We start from the raw sequence: 26,280 nt of genomic DNA, 5'->3' as shown, positions 1-26,280 counted from the left end.
ATTGCCCTGCTCTTTGTTAAAGGAACTGAAGTGCATTGGGTGAATCATATATTAGTTGTGTGAACATGGATGTACATGTACATGCAATAATTCTTTGTATAATGGAGCTACCATGAAATTGGTTAAACGCCGCGAATGGAGGCATCTCTGTACCAGTAACTAGTAATTCGCTGAGAGTGTCGTTCATTGTACAGCCAGAAAACACGACACATTTCTATAGAACTACTTTATACAATAAGCCAACGATAGGCCGTTGATAAGCCAGACTTCTTGTCTCGAAGTAGGGATAAGTCTTCATGACATGGCGTTACTCGTAGTGTTTAGTTTTAAATGTTTGGTTATCTGTCTCCAGTAGCCAGAGGGATGGTGTACATCCAGGTTGGCTATCATTCAGGAAGTACCCTTAACCCCGATGATTACTAAGGTGGTGTTTTAAATGTGGCTGATACTGATCTATATCCTTCTATCGTACCCTTATCTATCTATCTATCTATCTATCTATCTATCTATCTATCCATCCATCCATCCATCCATCCATCCATCCATCCATCCATCCATCTATCTATCTAGAGAGATAGATATATAGATATACACACACATGCACACACACATAGATTTCAGCTTATACTGACTGACTGAGTTTGGTTTTACGCCGCTTTTAGCAATATTCCAGCAACATCACGGCGGGGGACACCAGAAATGGGCTTCACACATTGTACCCATGTGGGAATTCGAACCCGGGCCTTCGGCGTGACGAGCCAACGCTTTAACCACTAGGCTACCCACCGCCCCTTCAGCATATACACTAATCTTGTGTTACAATTGCTAGTTACTGCTATGTAATCTAGTATTAAATGTGCATATTTGTGATAGTCTATTTCTGCCACTGCTCTTTGACAACGTGTTCATTAGCCTTTGCATTATTATTGTCGAACGGACTTCACACATTGTACCCATGTGAGGTTTTGAACGCGGGTTTTCAGCGTGGAGAGCGAACGCTCTAATAGCTGGGCTACCCCACCGCCCCTTTATCAGGACGAGCAACAACCAAGCGTTATATGCAGTGTCGAAATAGTATCACACCCACATGACACAGCGATATACTGCAAGTAGGTCACTACATTGCCGTGTATTGTTCAACCGTTCATGAATCACAACCTTCAGTCGTGTATAAGTAGGGAGGATACACTGGTTCTGAAAGGATTGAAAATTGAAGTATGATTAGTCAGTTTTCTTGTTCTCAACTCATGTACCCCACTTTATCCGTGTACAGCCCCCCCTGGATTCGCCCCTGCCCATTGCTCATTTACATATCCTCTTACTTACTCTCTCTCTCTCTCTCTCTCTCTCTCTCTCTCTCTCTCTCTCTCTCTCTCTCTCTCTCTCTCTCTATGTTCAGGCTGAGTGTAGATGTAAAATAGACCACGACACACACACAGAGACAGATATATATATATACATATATATATTTAGAGAGAGAGAGAGAAAGATCTTGTATATTTAGCATATTTAAAGAGAGAGAGAGAGAGAGAGAGAGAGAGTTAATCTACACGCACAGCCCTTCTACTTCACTACACTATTACGTCACTATGATCTCTTCAACACATATCTTCATCTTGTAAGAATCTAAACACCTAAGCACCAGTTTGGTGTTTAGCTAACATGTCAACTGTACACTCTCTGCTACCAATGAATGCCTTTAGCTGCATTTACTGAAGTGTGCTCTCCTCGTCAAGATAAACTACCGTCACATGAACAGACACACTATATACTTCCTGCTTTGAAATTGCGACGTAATTTATTTCGCCGTACACCAGTGTGTTTATGATCAGAAATATACATTTTTTTCAGTCTGTTAAATGTGATAATATTAAATCTAGGGAAAAAAAACTAATTGAGGTCAGTTTAATTAAAACGAGTAGCATACAACTTACAAATTCTTCTTATACGCATGCGCTGTTTTCCCCGGTCTATTTATATTACAAACCTCTGTCAGGACCAAGAAGTGGCCTTATCAAGGTGAGCATTGATATACCTAAAATTGACATGACAGTCGGTGTAACAGTAGTTTTTGTTTCAGAAAGCTGATTTTATTACCTTCTATACCAGATGAAAAGTGCTCACAGTGCTGTCATGTCGAGTGAATGACAGATTCACGTAAATATAACGTTTGATAACAAGGAAATAGAACAGTCCATATCTGTGTTATTTACGTTATGTACAAAGGCAATACAAACACGACACAGCCTGACATTTGACGCTTGTCTATCACAGACTATGACTGGTGACGGAGTATTAGTATATATAGTTTCGGTGTCTAAGGGACCGAAATTTCATTGATATTTTGTTTACATAATTGTGCATAAGCTATTTATTGTATTTCCTCCTTGGGTCAGTGATCTGGGTTGCTTGCTGTTTTCAGCATTTTATTTCAGCAATGTCGTATTACATTCTAACATATGAGCGAGTGAGTGAGTTTAGTTTTACGCCGCACTCAGCATTATTCCAGCTATATGGCGGCCGTTTGTAAATAATCGAGTCTGGACCAGACAATCCAGTGATCAACAGCATGAGCATCGATCTGCGCAATTGGGAACCGATGACATGTGTCAACCAAGCCAACGAGCTTGACCACCCGATGCCGTTAGTCGCCTCTTACGACAAGCATGGGTTACTGAAGGTTCATTCCAACTCGGACCTTCACGGGTTTCTAACATACGACCCACAGAAAGAAAACCCCAACGTTTACAGCAAGTTGTTTACAGCACGTGTCAACGAAGTCTTTGTGTCCGTAACGGGCTACCATGATGCGTACAGCATTGTTGTGCTTCTGTAACATTTGTTTATCGTACGCATTCATTTACATCAAAAACCTTAATTGCAATGCACGAATAGGCTTGAACTGTGATATTATACAATTATAGACTCTTGTAGAGGTCGATGTCGGTTTTTCTCAGGTCAATAAAAACCGATATCGACCTCTACAAGAGTCTATAATTGTTTTATTATATAATGAAAGAGAAACGGGTTTTAACATAAACTTTTAATGCAAACACTGTGCCATCTATCCGAGTGATCTGATTGGCTGAGAAGCGGGGGAAGCCCCTTCGTACGGGATTCCTTGTCTATTTTTAGTAACCCAAGTCAATATCGTAATTTATCAGAAAACTCAAGTCAATATCGTGTTTTGTAGTCAATCATGTGACGGTCTTTTGACCAATCTTGGTACAGGAAAAATACTACCTATATAATAAAGTCCTGTTTTCTATACTTTGTATGATCTGTAGTCTATCATACAGACCCTGAAACAAATTTATCCAATGAAGCCCATGCAAGTATAGAATATGTAGCAAGGGTAGATTTCCTAAGAAAGTCACTGGGCTCCTTTTCATTATATTTTATTAATATATTTTAGGAACTTTTGTTTTTCTGTACAATATGTTCATTTCGACGACGCGATGTTAGTCTATATGATCGGTTGAATTTTCTGTTTCACCATGAGGTTTGCATTTTAGAATGGGGTTTCTGTTAACGATGAGGTTCATATTCTACCACGGGATTTCTGTTTTACAGGGTGTTTTTGTTTTACTATCATGTTTATGTTTTACCACGGGCAGTTTGTTTTACTATGAGGTTTAGGCCTTACCATGGGGTTTGTATTTTGCTAGGGGTTTATGTTTTACCATGGATTTCTGTATAACGATCTTATTTTATGTTATGCTATGAGGTTTGTGTGTTCCCATGAGGTTTGTGTTTTACTATGAGGTTTAGGCCTTACCATGGGGTTTGTATTTTGCTAGGGGTTTATGTTTTACCATGGATTTCTGTATAACGATCTTATTTTATGTTATGCTATGAGGTTTGTGTGTTTCCATGAGGTTTGTGTTTTACTATGAGGTTTGTGTGTTTCCGTGAGGTTTGTGTGTTTCCATGAGGTTTGTGTGTTTCCATGAGGTTTGTGTGTTTCCATGAGGTTTGTGTGTTTCCATGAGGTTTGTGTGTTTCCGTGAGGTTTGTGTGTTTCCATGAGGTTTGTGTGTTTCCATGAGCTTTGTGTGTTTCCATGAGGTTTGTGTGTTTCCATGAGGTTTGTGTTTTACTATGAGGTTTGTGTGTTTCCATGAGGTTTGTGTGTTTCCATGAGGTTTGTGTGTTTCCGTGAGGTTTGTGTTTTACTATGAGGTTTGTGTGTTTCCGTGAGGTTTGTGTGTTTCCATGAGGTTTGTGTGTTTCCATGAGGTTTGTGTGTGTTCCATGAGGTTTGTGTGTTTCCGTGAGGGTTTGTGTGTTTCCATGAGGTTTGTGTGTTTCCATGAGGTTTGTGTGTTTCCATGAGGGTTTGTGTGTTTCCATGAGGTTTGTGTGTTTCCATGAGGTTTGTGTGTGTTTCCATGAGGTTTGTGTGTTTCCATGAGGTTTGTTCCATGGGGCTTCCTTGTGTGTTTCCATGAGGTTTGTGTGTTTCCATGAGGTTTGTGTGTTTCCATGAGGTTTGTGTGTTTCCATGAGGTTTGTGTGTTTCCATGAGCTTTGTGTGTTTCCATGAGGTTTGTGTGTTTCCATGAGGTTTGTGTGTTTCCATGAGGTTTGTGTGTTTCCATGAGGTTTGTGTGTTTCCATGAGGTTTGTGTGTTTCCATGAGGTTTGTGTGTTTCCATGAGCTTTGTGTGTTTCCATGAGGTTTGTGTGTTTCCATGAGGTTTGTGTGTTTCCATGAGGTTTGTGTGTTTCCATGAGGTTTGTGTTTTACTATGAGATTTTGCTTTTACCGTATAGTTCTTTGTATAACTTCAAGGTTTGTCTTTCACCATGTAGTTTCTGTATTACTATGAGGTTTTGTTTTACTATGTTTTTATTGGTGTTTTACAACGCCGTTTCGGGTTCGACAGTAGGATGTTATCGAACGTTTGATGCCTTTCAGTTTGATAATTTAAAATACTATGACGACAATTCAGTTTCAAAATCGGTAAATTATTCATCCCGTTGTTGTTGTGTTGGTGTAATTTTGTTCCGATAATCTATTTCGCATAATCATATTAGGACTTTAATTGGGTCTAGCCCTTTTTTCCACTTCAGGTTTTAATCAAATTCTGAAAAAGTCCGAAGTCTATCGAGATAAAGGATTGTGGGGAGGAACCATATTTCACTCACTGCAATGCCATTGCAGGGCCTCTTGTTTGTATAAATCTGAGGATGCGGGGAAGTATTTCATATGACTCCATTTCTACCAATATATGCTATTCATAAGATAAACTGACAAAAGAAACACAATCCGTAATCACATTGGCAACTGAATAATGTTGATAACATTCTTAAAGGTGTGCATTGGTGTAAATAAGGAAAATGTATCTTTCCTCTAATCGAAACGCCTTTCACCCATATAGACATGTATGAACAGCACACACGGGAATTACCGACTTTGTTACCAATAGGAATTTCACATAAAATTATGACAGGGAAATAATTCTGAATGCCAGACCTCACTCACGTGATATCGTTACAAGATAACACGTCACTATTTATATACCATTCAAACCAACTCGCTTTGTAAACAGATATAGCTATTTCGAAGCCGTTCAGTAACACACGTAGCTTCTTCTCTTATGTTAAATATATCCTTGAGGATCTGGGAGGCAATAGGTCACTAGAAACCTGTTCAGGTTGTGAGAGGCGGCTCGTTGGAGCGGCTTGCGATTGTTTAGCAAAAAGCCAACATACATATATCGCTATGCCTGCATGTGCAGTTATACCATGGCAAACATTTATTTATCAGTAAAACAGTGGAGATTTGTTTAATGTAACCTGGCACGGCAAGGTGTTTTGTTTATATTTGACGTTCCTATCGTTGAATGAATACAATAGTATTTGTACTGCAAACATACACATGAGAAAATAATTTAGTCAAACTGGGAAAAAACTGGCCAATATGATCTGTAACGGCTGTTATTGCACGTGTGTGAGTAAGTGAGTTTAGTTTTACACCGCACCTAGCTACATCCCAGCTATATGGCGACGGTCTCTAAACGATCGAGTCTAGACCAGACAATCCTGTCAGCAACAGCATGAGTTTAAGTCTACGAAATTGGGTTACGATGACGTGTCAACCAATCTTCACGGGTCGTTATTGCACGTTCAGGCGTGGGCTTATGTCCCTTGCTTAATACTGCCGCGATATGTTTTCATAAGTGTTTTCTGTTATCGTGAGGGAGTGAGTGAGATGAGTTTTATGGCAACTTCGAAAGAGATGTCTGCAATGACCTGGACAATGCGACAGCCAAGTGATTCATCGTTTGCTCGACACACTTCAGACCCGGCCGCGGGTTCCATTGCCCACATGGGTACATTCCCTTAAGCCCATTTCTGCCGTGATATTGCTGGAATTTTGCTAAAACTAAACTCATTCACTCACTCACTAATGACAGAGACAAGCCCGATATGATGCAGATCTCAAACGTTCAGTACGTTTGTGTAACCCCTGAGTAGTCTGGTTTTACCTTGTATTGTCATCTATAGTTAAACTGTTTTAGATTTAATTACTAGTTTTAAAGTCGAATCTGTGATAATCTAGTTATTTTACTGTCCTTCGTTGACAGTTTTTTTACAATTTACTATTACTTACTATGTATACAATTCATTGTTCTCGTCACGATATGACTGAAATACTGCCGATGTGACGATAAATTTCAACTCACTCACTCACTCACTGAAACCCCTGAGCACGGGTTTGGTGATGACAAATGCAGGAATATTATGGGGACGAACCGGGAAAAGTCACGGGCTCCTGGCGTGCATAAGGAACGCTACCCTGTTCAGCGAATTCGATGCCACAGGCATTTGGGCCAACCGTGTTCTCGTTTCAGTCATTACAGTACTTCTCGTTAATGTTGTATGTAGTACGATTTAAATTTACGAGACTATCTGGCAGTTTATCTCCGATAAACCATTAACTGAGTGAGTGAGCATAGTTTTACGCCACTTTTAGCAATATTCAAGCAATATCGCGGCAGGGGACACCAGAAATGGGCTTCACACACTGTACTCACGTGGTTACTGATTGCATCGCTAAACAATGCTCGAGACTGCACAAACCATGTTTATGGTTTTAATCGGAACGAAATAAATCACTTTGAACAGTATTGGGTTGATTGCTTAGAAGAGCCGAACTGGTCACATAATGGGTAGGTTAGACAGTTGTATCGGGAGTGTGTTTGATTGAATTGATGTATACAGAGGGTAACTGATCAACCAGATGCATCAAGAGATGAATGATGTTTGACTGAACTGCTGTATAGCGTTGGTGGTCGGATTTTCAGAGTTTGCATCAAGATCATTGCTGGTTAAACATATGTATGAAATTATTAGCAGAGATGATATACTGGAGTGTGGTTGATAGCACATATAAATGTATAATGCTGCCAGCTACACAAAGGTATCGGTATGTCATCTGGTTGATGATAATTATCTATAAAGTTTTTTGGTTGAAAGAGTTGAAAGAATAGATTTGAATGACGAAAGATCGAAAGAATGTAGGTTTGTCCTTTGGCACCGGTGACGGTGGGGTAGCCTAGTGGTTAAGGCGTTCGCTTGTCATGCTGATTGTCCGGGTTCGAGTGCCCAGATGGGCACAATGTGTGAAGCTCATTTCTGGTGTCCCCCGCCGTGATATTGTTGGAATATTGCTAAAAGCGGCGTAAAGCTAAACTCACTCACTCACTCACTTTGGCACCGCCATCTGCAATAGTGCATCAAAGTCACGGAACCTACATCTCTCCCACCCCCATGTCCTTCCCATTGTGTTGGACATGTGGATATGCATCATCAATACATCCCTTATTTCTTCCGATATGTCCTTCTACATACACTTTTCGCAGTAAACAGGATCCATTTTCCCATCCTTGTTGAGCATCACTATTCATAGCTTTAAATTACATCATGTTAGGTATTCAAGTGGATCAGTGGCCTAGATTACAACATGTTGGGTGGCAATATGTATCAGTGATCTCGATTACATCATGATGGGTTTCTGTGTGTATCAGTGATCTCGATTACATCATGATGGGTGTCTGTGTGTATCAGTGATCTACATAATACCATGCTAGATGTTTATGTGTATCACTGACCTACATAGTATCGTGCTAGGTGTCTGTGTGTATCAGTGATCTACATAATACCATGCTAGATGTTTATGTGTATCACTGACATACATAGTAACGTGCTAGGTGTCTGTGTGTATCAGTGATCTACATAATACCATGCTAGATGTTTATGTGTATCACTGACCTACATAGTATCGTGCTAGGTGTCTGTGTGTATCAGTGATCTACATAATACCATGCTAGATGTTTATGTGTATCACTGACATACATAGTATCGTGCTAGGTGTCTGTGTGTATCAGTGATCTCGATTACATCATGATGGGTGTCTGTGTGTATCAGTGATCTACATAATACCATGCTAGATGTTTATGTGTATCACTGACATACATAGTATCGTGCTAGGTGTCTGTGTGTATCAGTGATCTACATAATACCATGCTAGATGTTTATGTGTATCACTGACATACATAGTATCGTGCTAGGTGTCTGTGTGTATCAGTGATCTACATAATACCATGCTAGATGTTTATGTGTATCACTGACCTACATAGTATCGTGCTAGGTGTCTGTGTGTATCAGTGATCTCGATTACATCATGATGGGTGTCTGTGTGTATCAGTGATCTACATAATACCATGCTAGATGTTTATGTGTATCACTGACCTACATAGTATCGTGCTAGGTGTCTGTGTGTATCAGTGATCTCGATTACATCATGATGGGTTTCTGTGTGTATCACTGACCTACTTCATATCATGCTATGTGTCTATGTGTATCACTGACCTACATCATATCATGCTATGTGTCTATGTGTATCACTGACCTACATCATATCATGTTAGGTGTCTATGTGTATCACTGACCTACATAATATGCTAGGTGTCTGTGTGTATCACTGACCCACATAATATAATGCTTGGTGTCTGTGTATCACTGATCTACGTAATATCATGCTAGGTGTCTATGTGTATCACTGACCTACAGAATATCATGCTAGGTGTCTATGTGTATCACTGATCTAAAGAATATTCTAGGCGTCTATGTGTATCAATGACCTATAGAATATCATATTAGGCGTCTATGTGTATCACTCACCTACAGAATATCATGTTTGGTGTCTAAGTGTATCACTGACCTACAGAATATCATGCTAGGTGTCTTTATGTATCACTGACCTACACAATATCATGCTTGGTGTCTATGTGTATCACTGACCTACAAAATATCATGCTAGGTGTCTATATGTATCACTGACCTACAGAATATCATGTTTGGTGTCAATGTGTATCACTGACCTACATAATATCATGCTTGGTGTCTATGTGTATCACTGACCTACAGAATATCATGCTAGGTGTCTATGTGTATCACTGATCTAAAGAATATTCTAGGCGTCTATGTGTATCAATGACCTATAGAATATCATATTAGGCGTCTATGTGTATCACTCACCTACAGAATATCATGTTTGGTGTCTAAGTGTATCACTGACCTACAGAATATCATGCTAGGTGTCTTTATGTATCACTGACCTACACAATATCATGCTTGGTGTCTATGTGTATCACTGGCCTACAGAATATCATGCTAGGTATCCCTTCGAATCACCGACCTATTGAACATTATGCTAGGTGTCTATGTGTATCACTGACCTACAGAATATCATATTCGGTATCTATGTGTATCACAGACCTACATAATATCATGCTAGGTGTCTATTTGTATCACGGACCTACATACTATCATGCTAGGAGTCTATGCGTATCGCTGACCTACAGAATATCATGCTAGGTGTCTATGTGTCTCACTGAAAGTCATAATATCATGCTAGGTGTCTATGTGTATCACTGACCTACAGAATATCATGTTTGGTGTCTATGTGTATCACTGACCTACATACTATCATGCTAGGAGTCTTTGTGTATCGCTGACCTACAGAATATCATGCTAGGTGTCTATGTGGATCACTGACCTACAAAATATCATGCTTGGTGTCTATGTGTATCGCTGACCTAAATAATATAATGCTAGGTGTCTATGTGTATCATTGATGTACATAATATCAAGCTAGGTATCTCTGTGAATCGCCGACATACATAATATCATGCTAGGCGTCTATGTGTATCACTGACCGTTAGAATATCATATTAGATGTCTGTGTATCACTGACCTTTAGAATATCATATTAGGCGTCTATGTGTATCACTGACATACAGAATATCCTGCTTGGTGTCTATATGTATCACTTACCTACATAATATCATGTTTGGTGTCTATGTGTATCACTGACCTACATAATATCATGTTAGGTGTCTGTGTATCACTGGCCTACATGTTAAGCTGTATGCTTCTCTCGAGGGTAATACGGTCTGATGTTTGCCTCTTTGTATCAGTATCACCCGAGCCTGATGGCGTATATGTATGACGTACGTGGTTTGTGTGCTGTTAATGTGAACGGTTATGATGGATATTCTGTTTGGAATAAAGATCCCCAGCAACTATGGTAGCCGAAAGAGGAGGATGGACAGGCTCTGTTGCTTTGTTCATTGTGTGTCATCATGTCCCGTTTCCGTTAAGTAATGCTTATAATATCAATCACCTGATTGTCTGGTCTGGTCAGCTTCATTTATTGAGATATGTAACGTGTACTGAGCCTTTGCTTGTCAGTAATCACATGTGTTTTATCAAGTATCCGCTTTGTGGTGACAGATCAATGTATCCCAAATTGATCCAAACTGTCGCTATGTTATAAATGCTCTTCAACAAAGTCGCCGATACCATAAAGAGTCACTGGATCGTGTGGTCCAACCTCGACAGTAAAGCTTGATAAACAGAAAGTTAGGATTTATACTATTATCTTTGACCCGTGAAGGTCCGAGTTAGAATATTGATCTTCAGTAACCCATGCTTGTTGTAAGGAGCGACTGACGGGATCGGGTGGTCAGGCTTGCTGACTTGGTTGACACATGTGTCACATTGGTTCCCAATTGCGCAGATCGATGCTCATGCTGTTGATCACTGGATTATCTGGTCCAGACTCGGTTATTTACAGACCGATGCCATATAGCTGGAATATTGCTGAGTGCGGCGTAAACCTAAACTCGCTCACTCACTATTAATATTTTTAACTACTATAATATCAAATGCTGTGCATATCATATCAGCGACAGACGGACAGGCGGCCACACAGTCGTTGTGTAGATGTCAACTGAACCAACCATGATCACATTTCCAATACTTGTATAATAACACGTTGTGGCAGCAACTAAACCTGGATTGAACAAGAAACAGACACAAATTAACTCTGGATGCAAAACATATCATCTTTGGATATAAAGAAAAAAGAAATGATGTACTAAACCTTATTATCATCGCAACAAAATACTATATATATGCAAAGAGATGTTCCAATTCGCATCCACAGATTGCTGGATTAAAAAATTATATACACACCTTGTATGAAATTGACAAATGTGCTGACTTTTCGCACTGCAACTATGGTAAATTCTTCACCTTTTGGTCATCTTGCCATAACCTCTTCACATAAATTGCAACAACAAATGTATTCTTATAGCCTACGGATTATCTTATAGCCTACGGATTATCTACCACCCATGTCCTTGTTTTATAATATTTACATGTACCACAAATGCATAAATTATGTACCCATTATAAAGAAATAAAGTGATAAAAAAAATAAATAAGTACTCACCTCCACGCCCGCACCCACGCACGCACGCACACTCAGATACGCTTATTTTATTGAAGTGTCTGTGTCTGTCTGCGTGTCCACTTGTTGGAAATGTGGTCATGGTTGTTTGACATATTCACAAAAAGACATGGCCACGTGGTTAAATCAAACAAAATACAGTGTGACCTCAACTTATCCTTATCTGGTAAGGAAATTGTAGATAACATCACGGTGAAGATTTACACTGGCGGACTTCCTGCAAATACATATACCAGTCACAAAGGCAAACCTCTTCCTCTGTTACTTTCCTTTCGCTGTTTTACTGTAATAATAACTGCTATTTATTACCCACGTGGTCAACGTATGGGTAGTTGCATACTAATCTCGTACGTCACACGAGTGTCGTATCGCGTTGACCTGTGTCGTAGCGACTTGACCTGAGATTCTAACGATTTGGATAACCGATGACCTCTCAATTAGGTCACATTCTGACGTAACTATGATTTCATTCATAACAAACACGTGAATTCATTCATTCTACAACTTAAATGCATTGTGGGAATGTAAACATCGCGAACGTTGCCGTGTCGCTGTTTAATTGTGAGTCGAACTGAGACATTATATCCGTCGAAAAACATAAACGCAATGTTTCCACCAGTGATGTTAGCCGAATGAAGCAACTGCAAACCAAGAAACGCGGTGCTACGGAGTAGTTTACTGTAGGAGGCTGTACGAGGCGATGACAACTGACATGCATCGTGACGTCGGTTACCAAAGCAGTGACGTCATTACAGTGTGACGTCATGCAAATATTGTACTACAGTACAAAACTCTTCCGCAACCTCTTTATGTAACCGGTTTCGGTTTGAAACCAAAAACATAACAAAAATACGCTATTTTGTCAATTTAATGCATGTAAGACTTGGGTAATAAATAAAATACCACACTCGGTCTCATTACATACGAATTATACGAAACCGAAATACGAGACCTTCCTATCTTATCTGATCTCGCTTTCAGATACCATAGGAAGGACACTCGTTTCGTATAATTGGTATGTAATGAGACCTCGTGTAGTATTCTCTATATATTAAGGGGCGGAGGGGTAACCTGGTGGTTATAGCGTTTGTTCATCACGCCAAAGACCCGGGTTTGAGTCCCCACATGCGTACAGTGTATGAAGCCCATTTAGGGTGTCCCCCGCCGTTATATAGCTGGAATATTGCCAAAAGTGGCACTCGTCTCGTTATGAATGTCATGTACCCTGACTTCGAAATTGTACCCACACAAGTATTCGAAGTAGTGGTAAGGTCGAGTTCAAGATTATTGTTTCTCACATAGAGAGTTTGACGAAAGGTATACCTGCAATATAATTGGAATGTTGTAAGTGTTGTGGCAAATATCGCATCATCAGGGTATAACAAACTGAAAATATTTGTTCACAAACAATGACCATTATACAGTGAATGCAAAGGTCGTATAAAAGGATATCGGCCTTTGTTATAATACATCCGCTTCATCGTGCATATGTTGACTAACGCTACTTCCTTGTGCGCCTGTGCGCGTCTAGCTCTCAGACTGTAACGCAGTGTGGGAATTCCCTTCGCTGCTTCAGCGAAGCCACAAGCGAGTATCAGTAATAGAGAATAGGCGGACAAGTCATCTACGTATACACTTCTCTCTGGTGAGTGACAGTTGTCTTAATTCGGATTTTTTCAATATTCCATTGATTTATGATGTAGCTCAAATTACTTTTATGAACTAAAATTTCACGTTTATTAAATATTTGATTATATCTGTAGTTCTTTCTTATCCATCATAACCATTGACATAAACATCACACAAACCACAAAACAGAAAACAACTATAAAGATCCAGATTGTTTCTTAGACTCTATTTCTGTAATGTCGAATGAACCTTGTTGAGGTATTTTAAGTCTATTTAAAAAACTCGACACTTTTGCTTGTTCGTTCCTTTAATTATTTTCTTGCAGTTTTAATTAGTTTCGTATTCTTTTGCGATATTTGCTGTCTCGCCAAGCTATCCCTGAATACTGTTGCGATTACGGCTTAAAATGCTTTCCTGTGTTTTTTTGTGTTTGTTCATTTTTATTTATTTTTTTAAATTGTCGTGAGGTATGATTATGGTCGGTAGGTTAGTACCACTGACATGGTTTCCTGCCTAACATCGTATCAGTGTGGGTTGTTGTCCATAATATCAACCACTAATTATGTTCTTTATTCCCCCAGAGGGGAGTTACATCGGATATACAATTTCACAAATCAGAGAATGCGATAGAATGTACAATTTCGAGAATGCGAGAGTGTATACAGCTTCAGAAATGCGAGAATGCGACAGAATGTACAATTTCGAGAATGCATGCGACGAGAATGCGATAGAATGTACAATTTCGAGAATGCGAGAAGTGTATACAGCTTCAGAAATGCGAGAATGCGATAGAATGTAGAATTTCGAGAATGCGAGAGCGTATACAGCTTCAGAAATGCGAGAATGCGATAGAATATACAATTTCGAGAATGCAAGAATGCGAGAGTGTATACAGCTTCAGAAATGCGAGAATGCGATAGAATGTAAAATTTCGAGAATGCGAGAATGCAAGAGCGTATACAGCTTCAGAAATGAGAAATGCGATAGAATACAATTTCGGAAATGCGAGAATGTATACATTTTCAGAAATGAGAGAATGCGATAGAATGTACAATTTCGAAAATGCTGTCACAGTTGCAATTGTGGGAACCTCTTTCTTGAACAGCCCGAATCAAACCTCTCTATCCTGCACCTTGAGCTGAGGAGGTATTGACAGATAAAGTGTTGTCGCACTGGTATTCGAATTCAAGATAATCTACTTAACGTTCACCCAAGAAGGCAGGGCAATGGGGTGGCCTAGTGGTTAAAGCGTTCGCTCTCCACGTCGAATGCCCGGGGTTCTATTCCCCACATGGGTACAATGTGTGAAGTCCTTTTTAGGTATAGATGGAATACTGCTAAAAGCGGCGTAAAACTAGACTCACACATTCACTCCAAGAAATCATCACTAAGGCAATGAGGGAGATCTGTGCGCGTATTGAGGCGTGTGTGCGTGTCTGTCTCTGTCTGTATCTCGTGTTTTCTTTACTTGTCTGTTGTACCGAATAATTACTACACGTTTCATTATGAACGTGTACATTTTACGTTAAAATTTATTAACGTATGTCTGCATGAATGACAGTCACATATCATTTGAAAACCTTTCCTTGATGCAGCAAATAGTTCTTGCAAAGCATGTGAAAGGGCACATTGAGCTAAATACGGTTTTTATCTTGTATTTATATGACAAATCACATTGGAAGAGATGGTAAATATAAGGATCCGGACACGACACTGACATTCACATGTTGCCCACAAAACTTTTGTCGAGACGACGTCAATGCGGACAGAATACTTCACTATTCCTGTATAAAAGTCCTCTACTTTCACTTTCGCGAGTATATGCAGAACAATTGTTCTGATCTTGTAAACAAGTTTGTTTGTATGTTGTTTAACGCTGCACTCGGTAATATTCCAGATATATGGCGGTGGTCCGTAAATAATAACATCTGGACCAAACAATACAGTGATTTCAGATATTTTCTCGTTACTTCGATTATTTTCTCGTTCCTTCAAGTAGCGAGAAAATACTTGAAATTTCAGGTTTCTGTAAAAAACCTGAAGTAACAGGAAAATACTCAAGCAACGAGAAAATACTCAAGCAACGAGAAAATAATCGAAGCAACGAAAATATAATTGAAATAATGAGAAAATATTCGAAACAACGAGAAAATATTCGTAGCAAAGAGAAAATATTCGTAGCAACGAGAAAATAGTTGAAGCACGAGAAAGTCATCTAGGCAACGAGAAAATATTCGAAGCAACGAAAAAAAAATTATTCTACAAAAATGGCAGCATTAGGCTTTCGTAGCAGACATCTCGTGTAACGGTGATATTGTTTGTAACAAAACTGTAAACATGTTACTGCAGGTCAGTTTGAACATACAAGAGATCCTGTCAACATTGGCTTTTGTTGAATATCTATTATGGACAGGATTTAGCTCTCTGGTAATCTTGAGGTAATACAAAACTGAGATATGAAAGTTATCATGACGCTCTTTCACACATAGCACCTCTCAAAGAGCAAACATTGTATGAACAGTACCCCAAGCTCCAATGTTCACAAAATGAACTCACACTTAGTGAAAGTCCATAAAAGATTTCTAAATATATTCTCATCAGTTTCTTGTCAATCAAACCCTGAACATTTCAGGGTGAAAGGCAAGATGATGTCATATTCTGAAAACTAAGGAGACTACACATGGATCCATCAACGATCTTGAAGAAGAACCTACCTCTGCTGATGCAACAGCTGCAGCCAGATGGAGTACTGGATCACCTGGTATCTGTGGATGTTCTCAGCGAGGTGGAGTACGACAGATGCAGGGACCAAAAGGTCAAGTCGGATCGCATCAGGGAGTTGGTAAGACTGCTGATGTGTAAAGGGGAACGTGGATACAGAGAGTTCTGCATTGTACTCGACAGGGACCAGCGCCATGTCAAGCAGGCTTTGGATCACACAGCACGTGGGGAAGGTATAGACTTATATATTTGTGTGTTCCAGTAGTGAGTGAATGAGTTTAGTTTTACGCCGCACTCAGCAATATCCCAGCTATATGGCGGCGGCCTGTGAATAATCGAGTCTGGACCAGACAATCCAGTGATCAACAACATGAGCATCGATCTGCGCAACTGGGAACCGATGACATGTGTCAACCAAGTCAGCGAGCCTGACCACCCGATCCTTTAAGTCGCCTCTTACGACAAGCATGGGTTACTGAAGGCCAATTTTCTAACCCGGACCTTCAAGGGTAGTGTTCCAGTAGTTGTTAGCATGACACTAACACTGACATCTGGAGAAAGAGTAGACGTGTAGTTCCAATACAAGGCATTGAGTAATGGCTAGATATAGAGTTTCAAATGTATATACATATTGTTCAAATAGTTTAGTGTTGCGTCATAAAAGTTTGGATAAAAACACTGAAAATCAGTCGACATTTATATATCATACAAGTCCATTTATGATAGATATTGAAGTAGGGCAATATACCTAATTCCTTTCACATCACCAGCTATGATCGTGCCTGCGTATTTTCGTTTTGATTGTTCTAGTTCACTTCTTAATGCATCCAGTTTGGCTAAAGCAATATTATTATTCTTATTTTTGCAATTATGTCAGAAAACCAAACTTTTGTTCTAACATCAATATCTGTTTTAATCCAAACACGTTTCCAACTGCACATGAACCTAATGTATTTCAAGGGCAGTGATGCTCATATTTATATCATTTTTCATACTTTTTGCTCATATTCCTTCATACTAACAGTCATCAAAACGACTAAATCCTTTGACCATCAGTGAAATATTTGATTATTTCCTTCAGGATCTCAGGACTTGGTATACATTCCTGAAACAAAACTGGAACGAGAACTAGAGGCTAAAGAAGAAACTATTCGTCGTTTGCAACAAGTATGTTTTAAATACACAGTAGATTTCTAACCTTAAGAAAACAGCATTATTCTGTTTTAGTTACATTGTACTACTGAAAAATGCATCGCTGACATTTTGCCTTCACATGAATCATCCTTTTGTAGAACGAGACGTTGCTGTGGAGCTAATGACCCAGTCCGCTTACTTGAATAAATTCATGGACAGTTGTTCGTTCAATTTCCCGCTAGCAACAACTCCTTGTAAAATACGAAAAGCTATAATATCTTTAGCTATCATATACCTCTCTATTCAAACTGGGATTCATGGTGAATTTTTGTGCATGTGGAAGTTTTATTATACTGTGTAGTATTTCCTGTGGCGTTCCCTGGATATTTGGACCTGAGTTCTAGAACATATTCTTTGTCCGAGAGCGGCTCTCCAACTATGCTTTTCGGTTCGTCAGCCCCGTAATCGTGCTCGATGGTGTCAGATCAAAGTGGTCTGAGAACTACATCACTGCGGAGTTCCCTCCCTTATTGAACGGCCACGCCGTGAGATACCTGAACTACTGTGAAAACGACGTTAAGCCCAGTTAACTCACTCAGCCACTTTGTTGTACTGCAGGAAAAACAGCGGATGAAACATGAATATGAAGCCATTGTCATTAACGAAAGGAAGAATATTGGTAGAGAACTCGACGAGGAAAGGCAAGGGAAGATAAACGGTATTATTATGTTCTTTGGATTGCTTGACTTCTTCTCGAAATACATCATTTTCATGATCAGACAGTTTGTCGTAAGTTTAATGTTGATGAAGGCCTCTAGAGCAAACAATTCGGGGTAGTCAGTGCCTCCAGGTTGCTTCAATTGATGCGCCTATACACTAATACGTATTCAATATTCCATCTGTAGCCCAAAGGGATTTGGAAGCTCAGGTGACAAGGAACCACAGCCTCGGGGAACATATAAGCAACCTGGAGAAAGTAAGAACATGAACTCGTTTTGTTTCGTACATTTTGTAAGATGAACTCTGATCTGTACTTCTTCATCTTTTGAAATGTCTTGTAAGATAAGATGAGTTAGGAAGTTCGACATAAAGGTTTTAATAAAATATAAGGGCATAATTTATTTGTATGACTATTTCAGTGCATGTCTGTATTTTTCAATTCACGAAACATATCAATCGTGAAAATGCACTTATCAAAAGTGTAAATATTCAAGCGTATTGTTTATCACTATAACAACGTCCACAATATAACAAATGTATATGAATGCATTTCAAGGAAACAAAAGACTTACAGTCAAAGTCGCTAGCTCTTCCTAGAATCGAGATCGAGCAGGAAGAACAGGAACAACCATGTGCTTCCGGTAAGAATGTTTTCCGTATGTGAATTAAAACATGCATTGTATGAGTTATTAAGTAGCAATCCAGACTTTTAAACGACCGATCCTGTCAGCAGAAAGATAATATTTAGAATATTTTTAACATAAACATCAAGTTTCATTGCTAAGTACCATGTAAATGAATGGCATGGCTTCATTGTATGATAATTCGGTTATCATATTATTGTGTTACAACTTACTGGCTGTACTGTGTAACATTTAGAATTCAATCCATAATGAAACTCTGTAAAGAAATACTTTGTTGGTCTGGGGTGATCTTAAAATATAATCGGTGAAAACAAGCGGTACCACAACATTCCAATACATAAACGATTACCTTAATAATGTTTTACTTATTGCAAACTGCAAATGGATACATGCTGTTATAATTAAATAACGTTCAAATACAATAATTATTTAAACTGACCAATTAATTATGAAAGGGGGAATCACAGAAAAAAAATGTAAATATAGTCAATTGGCTTCCATACCCTATCCCTTCCCGTCCCTAGAGATGAGAGATCAATATGTGTCAAATGTTGTACATTTGTGATATACACAGATATAAACATTATAGACAGATTGTATTTTTCTGCAGGTCCTGTTGATACAATGAAGTGTGCCTTAGTGACCTCTGAAGCATGCAATCCTAAACAAGGTCTTGTTTTGCCTTGTCTTCACTCTGTGTGTGAGCCCTGCCTTCAGCAACATGCAGAGGAAAACCTCATCTGTTTCTGCGGTCGTGAGGTTGCTCGCAATGAAGCTGTACAAGTGGATTATGTTCGGCGCCACGAACATACCCGTGATACGAATATCCGTTGTGGATTCCTTAAGGTCCCATGTAAGGGTGCAGTCGTGTCAATATGCAGGGAATGCAAAATCTACCTGTGTCAAGACTGTACGCTGCTTCATAAGGAGATCAATTCCAGTGCATCCCATGACGTGCATTGCATTAACAGATCTCCTGAAAAAGAAAATGGGGAACATTACAAGAAGCCAATGTGTGACACCCATTCTAGTCAACGTGTTATGTATATTGACCATCAGTGCCACAAGAAAATATGTGGCACTTGCTTCTCAAACCTGCATGCTAGGCATGACGTCAGCACCTTTGAGGAAGAATACGATAAACAAAAGTCACTCCTTAAGAAGGTGATCGAAGATCATAACGGATCTCTACAAAACCTTCAGAGATGTCTCAAACAAAGATATGACCGTTTTAACGCTCTCAAGACCAACACGAATGCGAAGGCTCAAGACATGTGTAACTTTTACGAAGGCTTTGTGATAGCCTTAAAAGAGCGTTTCACAGATCTTAGACAGAGCATGATCCAGGAAAGTAAAATGCTACAAGACGACATAGTTCAGGATATAAAGTCTTTACAAGAAACAGAAGCTGCATTCAGGATGACACTGGACTACGCCCAGCGATGCATGAACGTTGACCAGGTGCACCTGATTGCTCTGGCGCCAATGATTGCCAGAAATGCAGAAGAAGATCGGAAGCGATTACTGCCGAAATGTACAGCATTGACTAAGGACATTGTGTATTCTCCTCAAGGGCATGCGGCACTGCATAGCCTGATACGCAGGGTCGGGGATACCAAGTGTACAGGGAGACATACACGTCACCATGATGACCTGCCAACAATTGAAGGTGAGATCAAATTTGTTCTTCTTAAGTAGTACATCAACACATGGAGATGCAATTATGCATAGTTTAAGCTCATAATGTTAATGCGAATATCTATACCGCGCTTTTCCAGGCCAGATATCCTGCTTAAGGCGCACTGTCTGATCCATATTAACCCGGATAACCAAAGCTGCCTAGAAGTTTAACAGTCTCACGACTTCACCGAGTACCCGTTTTCTGCTGGGTGAACAGAGGCAATTTTGAACAAACTCGCTTGCCGAAAGTGAGACCACAATTATCACATGTGCTTCGTTGTGGGGCAGGACTGTAGTCCTAGAAACTCTCAGGATTCAAGTTGTCACACACGGACACCCATCCAGGGGACTCGCCGCGCCCCACACAGCTTACCTTCAAATGGTGTGACCTGAGCGCTATGCACAGGACCATACACCACCATAAGAGATTTCACCATTAATTCTACACAGAGAAATGCTATTCTTGAAAACAAATTGTCCATTGTTCCCAGATTAAAGCATTGTCTTTGTAGTCACAATATGCAATACAATGTCATTATAATGAATGCATGTTGTTGACAGAGTATAAAATGAATTGTGTTTTTTTTGTTTTGTCTAGATCTTCAGCAACAAAATAATGCTCTGCAACAGAAACTTACATCCCGTACAGACGAATACAAAACGAAAGAGGCCAAAGACAAAGAAGTAAGTTTCAAACAATTCCTCAGTTACCACAGATCAAAAATAGCTGTGCTATGTGTTTGCTGGTTGAATGTTACACCAAAGGGCACATATAGATCTGTTTCTGTTCTCATAAGCTCTCTTGTCATAACCTATTTCATTGCGTAGTTTGTTGTAACCAGAAACAAGTAGTAACTAGAATAAACCCATAACAGCTATCTGAATCAATTTCTTGAAGTAGGGTTGGATTGACAAAAAGACTGATGGATGAATATAATCTAAAAAGGGATGGTTTAACGGATTGATCAATAGATGAACTATAAATGAAACATGATCCACTGTAACGTAATACCTTTATTCCTTTCAGGAAAGAGATCTCAGCTGTGAAGCAGTCTCATTGCTGAAGGATAAACTGAAACAGTGTGGTAAGTGTCCTAAATACAACCAATGCCTCTTTTATGAAAATAATTTGTCATATTACGATCTTTCTATCTGCAACTATAATATATAAGCATTTGTTTTCGTAGGAATCTTCATCCACGAGCCGAGGCAATTAAGAAAGTCCTGTATCCTTCAATGTGAGTTTTTCAGTCTTGTAATATTCAACACTATTTTCAATATTTCAGTTCAAATAGTTGCATTGTGTTTGGACAGACCTTTTTCATTTCAAGAAAACAAGACATGTATAAGCATGTGTTAACGAACATTATTCTGCATTTCATAATTTTGTATTAATGCTCTGACCAGTTGCTAATCTTCACAGGCATCCACCTTAAGTTCAGCAATGACAAGGTGAACTTCCACAAGGCCCACATAACCACTAACGGTGAACTGGTGAACGACAGGCAGACTATCAGGCTGCTCCAGGGACAGGGAAGGCTACAGAGGTACATGGGCACCTGCGGCACAACAAACCTACCCTCACCTGGTGTTCCTGGTTACCTAGAGATGACAGCCAAGGTCTGTTTGAAAAGTACCCTGACACAGAATGATCTCATTCTGGAGATAGGTATGTGTAGAGAGGAGTTGAAGGATAAGGAGCACACAATAGGGAAGGTACCACATTCCTACAGCATGGCAGTGTCCCATTGCTCAACCCATAACCGAATCTGTCGAATCTTCTGGAAGGAGAAGCGTCATCTCTTGTGTCTACCAACTGAGGCTCTTCCCAACAATGCAGTGGCGTCAGGCACCCTTCGTGTTGGCATTGCCTATGATCATACCAGACAGAAGGTTGCGTTCATTGATGTGGAGGCCAGCCAGGTCATGACGGTGCTGGACGAGGTGGACTTCAGGCGGCCGCTGCTACCCATGTTTGGCGTGTACAACCCAGACAGAGTATCTGTCAGTATGGGCAGTGTGAAGGTCAGCAAGATGGAAATATCGGAGGAGAAGATCAGACTGATCCTCAATGCTCTGACATGAACAGTGGTTATTAACAGGTTTTGAAGTTTCAAATCAAGCCTTATGCAACATAACCAAACTGCAGTCAACAGGGTCCTATTACCAAAGATTACCACACGAACATAGACAGAATAGCGTCTGGTTCGTTGCATCTCTTATGAACGGCCAGTGGAATGTCGATTTGTCTTGCCTAACACCTCACAAACTATTCAGTATCTTCATAAGCCTCCTGTGATCTAACGTTGTAGACATTTGTCAATATCACACAAATATCTTCAGTATATTATTACTCATGCTTCAATATGATCTGATCTTTGCTTCAATATCATATCGCTCACATTTTTCAAAATGATCTCACACGTTTGTTTATATCATCCCCAGTTTTCGTATATATCCCCTATACACTGCAAATCCTATTCCCCCTATATTGCTCCACATATCAGTTTCGTCGGTGCTTAACTACTAATCAACACACTTGTCAAGCTCATCCAAATTGCACATTCCCACAGATCTTTCCATACACATTGAGGGGCGGTGGGGTAGCCTAGTGGATAAAGCGTTCGCTCGTCACGCCGAAGACCGGGGTTCGATTCCCCACATGGGTACAATGTGTGAAGCCCATTCCAGGTGTTGCTAAAAGCTGCGTAAAATCATACTCAGTCCATACATAATGTTCCAATATTCATTCACAATTGATCATTATCGTTTCACAACAGCAACAAAGTAATCACACATCCTCAAACGGGTTCCCAAATTATTTAGGTTTTCCGAAACCTGTTCATAACTTTGAAATAAAGCGGAATATGTGAATACCAATGTGAAACAATTGACAATATATCTCATCTGTCTTGACAATATCCTCTAATAGGGCATGTATATGTGCTATTTAACAAAAGATACAAATATTTTTATGATGAATATGACACACAGACAGCGCTTCTCCCTACTCCGCGCCACCCACTTTCATGATTTTCCTGCCATATTAATATCGCCACGCACAAGTTACCCTAGTACAATGTGCGTCAGGTCTATTCATAGCATACCCGGAAAAACCGGGTCCTTGTGAACTAAGCATAAAACAACGAAGTTGAAATGGAGATCGTGGCGTCTGGTAAATTTAGACCAAGGACAAAACTTACGATAATCTTGACATCAATTGAAGCATGTGCTTTCTGCAGGTGCATAAGTCATAAATATATAAAAGATTGAATGCAGATAATAATGCTTGTCAAAACTCCTTTATGTATACACGATTTTTTACTGCTTAACGGCTCTTTAGGTGTATGGTGTGTGCGTGTGTGTGTGCGTGTGTGTGTGTGCGTGTGTGTGTGCCTGTGCGTCATCTGTTAGTGATCAGCAGTCGTTTCATGTTATGTTTAAACAGCACGATTAAGGGAAGGTATTTCAGTTCCTTTATTGTATATCCGGGGAAGTCATGAATCGCCACCATTCCGCCCCCAACCCCACTATCTATATTCATCTTTTGGTTTACAATTAAAACTACTATCCATATCAGATTTTAGCGTTCTCAATTTACAATTCAAATCCGGGTCTCGTGTGTGTGTGTGTGTGTGTGTGTGTGTGTGTGTGTGTGTGTGTGTGTGTGTGTGTGTGTGTGTGTGTGTGTGTGTGTGTGTGTGTGTGTGTGTGTGTGTGTGTGTGTGTGTGTGTGTTCGCTCGTCACACCAAGTTCGATTCCCCACATGGGTACAATGTGCGAAGCCCATTTCTGGCGTCCCCTGCTGTGATATTGCTGGAATATTGCTTAAAGCGGCGTAAAACCATACCCATTCACTACAATTCAATTCCACTTTTTAGGTTTACATTTTCATGTGACATTAATATTTTACCGACGCTTGAATAGACCACGTAAAGGGGCAAAACTCCTTCGATCCTAATGTTTCCAAAGGCCAGTCACGAATTAAAATTGTATTTATATGCGTCATTTTGGGAGATGGATGTGTGAGAACCTGTCACTGATACTCAATTTTAAAAAAAATTTGTAAATAAATTGTCGACCAGAATAGTTACTTTAAAAGTGTTGCTCGTCATTTGCAATTTGGTAGTCTATACAATCATGTTCCACACAAACTCCTGCATATACATGTTACTTTAAAAGTGTTGTTCGTCATTTGGTAGTCTATACAATCATGTTCCACACACATGTTCTCCTGCATATACATGTTACTTTAAAAGTGTTGTTCTCGTCATTTGGTAGTCTATACAATCATGTTCCACACACACTCCTGCATATACATGTTACTTTAAAAGTGTTGTTCGTCATTTGGTAGTCTATACAATCATGTTCCACACAAACTCCTGCATATACATGTTACTTTAAAAGTGTTGTTCGTCATTTGGTAGTCCACACAAACTATACAATCATGTTCCACACAAACTCCTTTAAAAGTGTTGTTCGTCATTTGGTAGTCTATACATATACATGTTACTTTAAAAGTGTTGTTCGTCATTTGGTAGTCTATACAATCATGTTCCACACAAACTCCTGCATATACATGTTACTTTAAAAGTGTTGTTCGTCATTTGGTAGTCTATACAATCATGTTACACAAACTCCTGCATTACAACTTTAAAAGTGTTGTTCGTCATTTGGTAGTCTATACAATCATGTTCCACACAACACTCCTGCATATACATGTTACTTTAAAAGTGTTGTTCGTCATTTGGTAGTCTATACAATCATGTTCCACACAAACTCCTGCATATACATGTTACTTTAAAAGTGTTGTTCGTCATTTGGTAGTCTATACAATCATGTTCCACACAAACTCCTGCATATACATGTTACTTTAAAAGTGTTGTTCGTCATTTGGTAGTCTATGTTCCACACATCCTGTTCCACAAAAGTGTTGTTCGTCATTTGGTAGTCTATACAATCATGTTCCACACAAACTCCTGCATATACATGTTACTTTAAAAGTGTTGTTCGTCATTTGGTAGTCTATACAATCATGTTCCACACAAACTCCTGCATATACATGTTACTTTAAAAGTGTGTTGTTCGTCATTTGGTTCATGTTCCACACACACTCCTGCATATACATGTTACTTTAAAAGTGTTGTTCGTCATTTGGTAGTCTATACAATCATGTTCCACACAAACTCCTGCATATACATGTTCCACACCACAAAGTGTTGTTCGTCATTTGGTAGTCTATACAATCATGTTCCACACAAACTCCTGCATGCATATACATGTTACTTTAAAAGTGTTGTTCGTCATTTGGTAGTCTATACAATCATGTTCCACACAAACTCCTGCATATACATGTTACTTTAAAAGTGTTGTTCGTCATTTGGTAGTCTATACAATCATGTTCCACACAAACTCCTGCATATACATGTTACTTTAAAAGTGTTGTTCGTCATTTGGTAGTCTATACAATCATGTTCCACACAAACTCCTGCATATACATGTTACTTTAAAAGTGTTGTTCGTCATTTGGTAGTCTATACAATCATGTTCCACACAAACTCCTGCATGTTCCTGCATCCTGCATATACATGTTACTTTAAAAGTGTTGTTCGTCATTTGTGTTGTTCGTCATGCATACAATCATGTTCCACACAAATCCATGTTACTTTAAAAGTGTTGTTCGTCATTTGGTAGTCTATACAATCATGTTACTTTAAAAGTGTTGTTCGTCATTTGGTAGTCTATACAATCATGTTCCACACAAACTCAAGCATATACATGTTACGCTCGATTTTCGTTAAAATATTATGGAATACAATATACACGCCGAGAACTTATGGTTATTTTTAATATGGTAATATTCATTAACTGTTACAAATGCTTTGTGCAAGCACGCGCACATAATTATAAATAAACAAAGAGAT

The 26,280-nt window shown here is 39.4% G+C and overlaps 1 protein-coding gene across 2 annotated transcripts; it reads left to right on the top strand.

Annotated features, from left to right (window-relative positions):
• Window positions 1-1,926: 1,926 nt before the first annotated feature.
• Window positions 1,927-23,166, top strand: LOC124256351. Of its 2 annotated transcripts, none has more exons than XM_046690340.1 (11): window positions 1,927-2,019; window positions 16,089-16,410; window positions 17,259-17,344; window positions 17,930-18,029; window positions 18,217-18,287; window positions 18,588-18,672; window positions 19,286-20,344; window positions 20,954-21,039; window positions 21,383-21,440; window positions 21,543-21,593; window positions 21,779-23,166. In XM_046690340.1, exons 2-11 carry the CDS (start codon window positions 16,137-16,139, stop codon window positions 22,438-22,440), a joined length of 2,532 nt encoding a protein of 843 aa, XP_046546296.1. In that variant the 5' UTR covers window positions 1,927-2,019; window positions 16,089-16,136; the 3' UTR covers window positions 22,441-23,166. The 2 variants fall into 2 exon arrangements, with proteins under 2 accessions (XP_046546296.1, XP_046546297.1); XM_046690341.1 differs by lacking the exon at window positions 1,927-2,019 and adding an exon at window positions 13,401-13,472.
• Window positions 23,167-26,280: the final 3,114 nt, after the last annotated feature.

Source organism: Haliotis rubra, unplaced genomic scaffold, assembly GCF_003918875.1.
Source record: "Haliotis rubra isolate DU_JTF1 unplaced genomic scaffold, ASM391887v1 Scf625, whole genome shotgun sequence".
NCBI lineage: Eukaryota > Metazoa > Mollusca > Gastropoda > Lepetellida > Haliotidae > Haliotis > Haliotis rubra.
Note: the sequence above shows the minus strand (reverse complement) of the source record. Positions and strands in the feature narration are given on the sequence as shown.

Excerpts from the sequence above, each read along its gene's own strand:
- LOC124256351 (XM_046690340.1), top strand. The coding sequence starts at position 16,137 with ATGGATCCATCAACGATCTTGAAGAAGAACCTACCTCTGCTGATGCAA. Across the intron at positions 20,345-20,953 it reads TGACCTGCCAACAATTGAAG|ATCTTCAGCAACAAAATAAT; the intron begins GTGAGATCAAAT and ends TGTTTTGTCTAG. Across the intron at positions 21,441-21,542 it reads GGATAAACTGAAACAGTGTG|GAATCTTCATCCACGAGCCG; the intron begins GTAAGTGTCCTA and ends TTGTTTTCGTAG.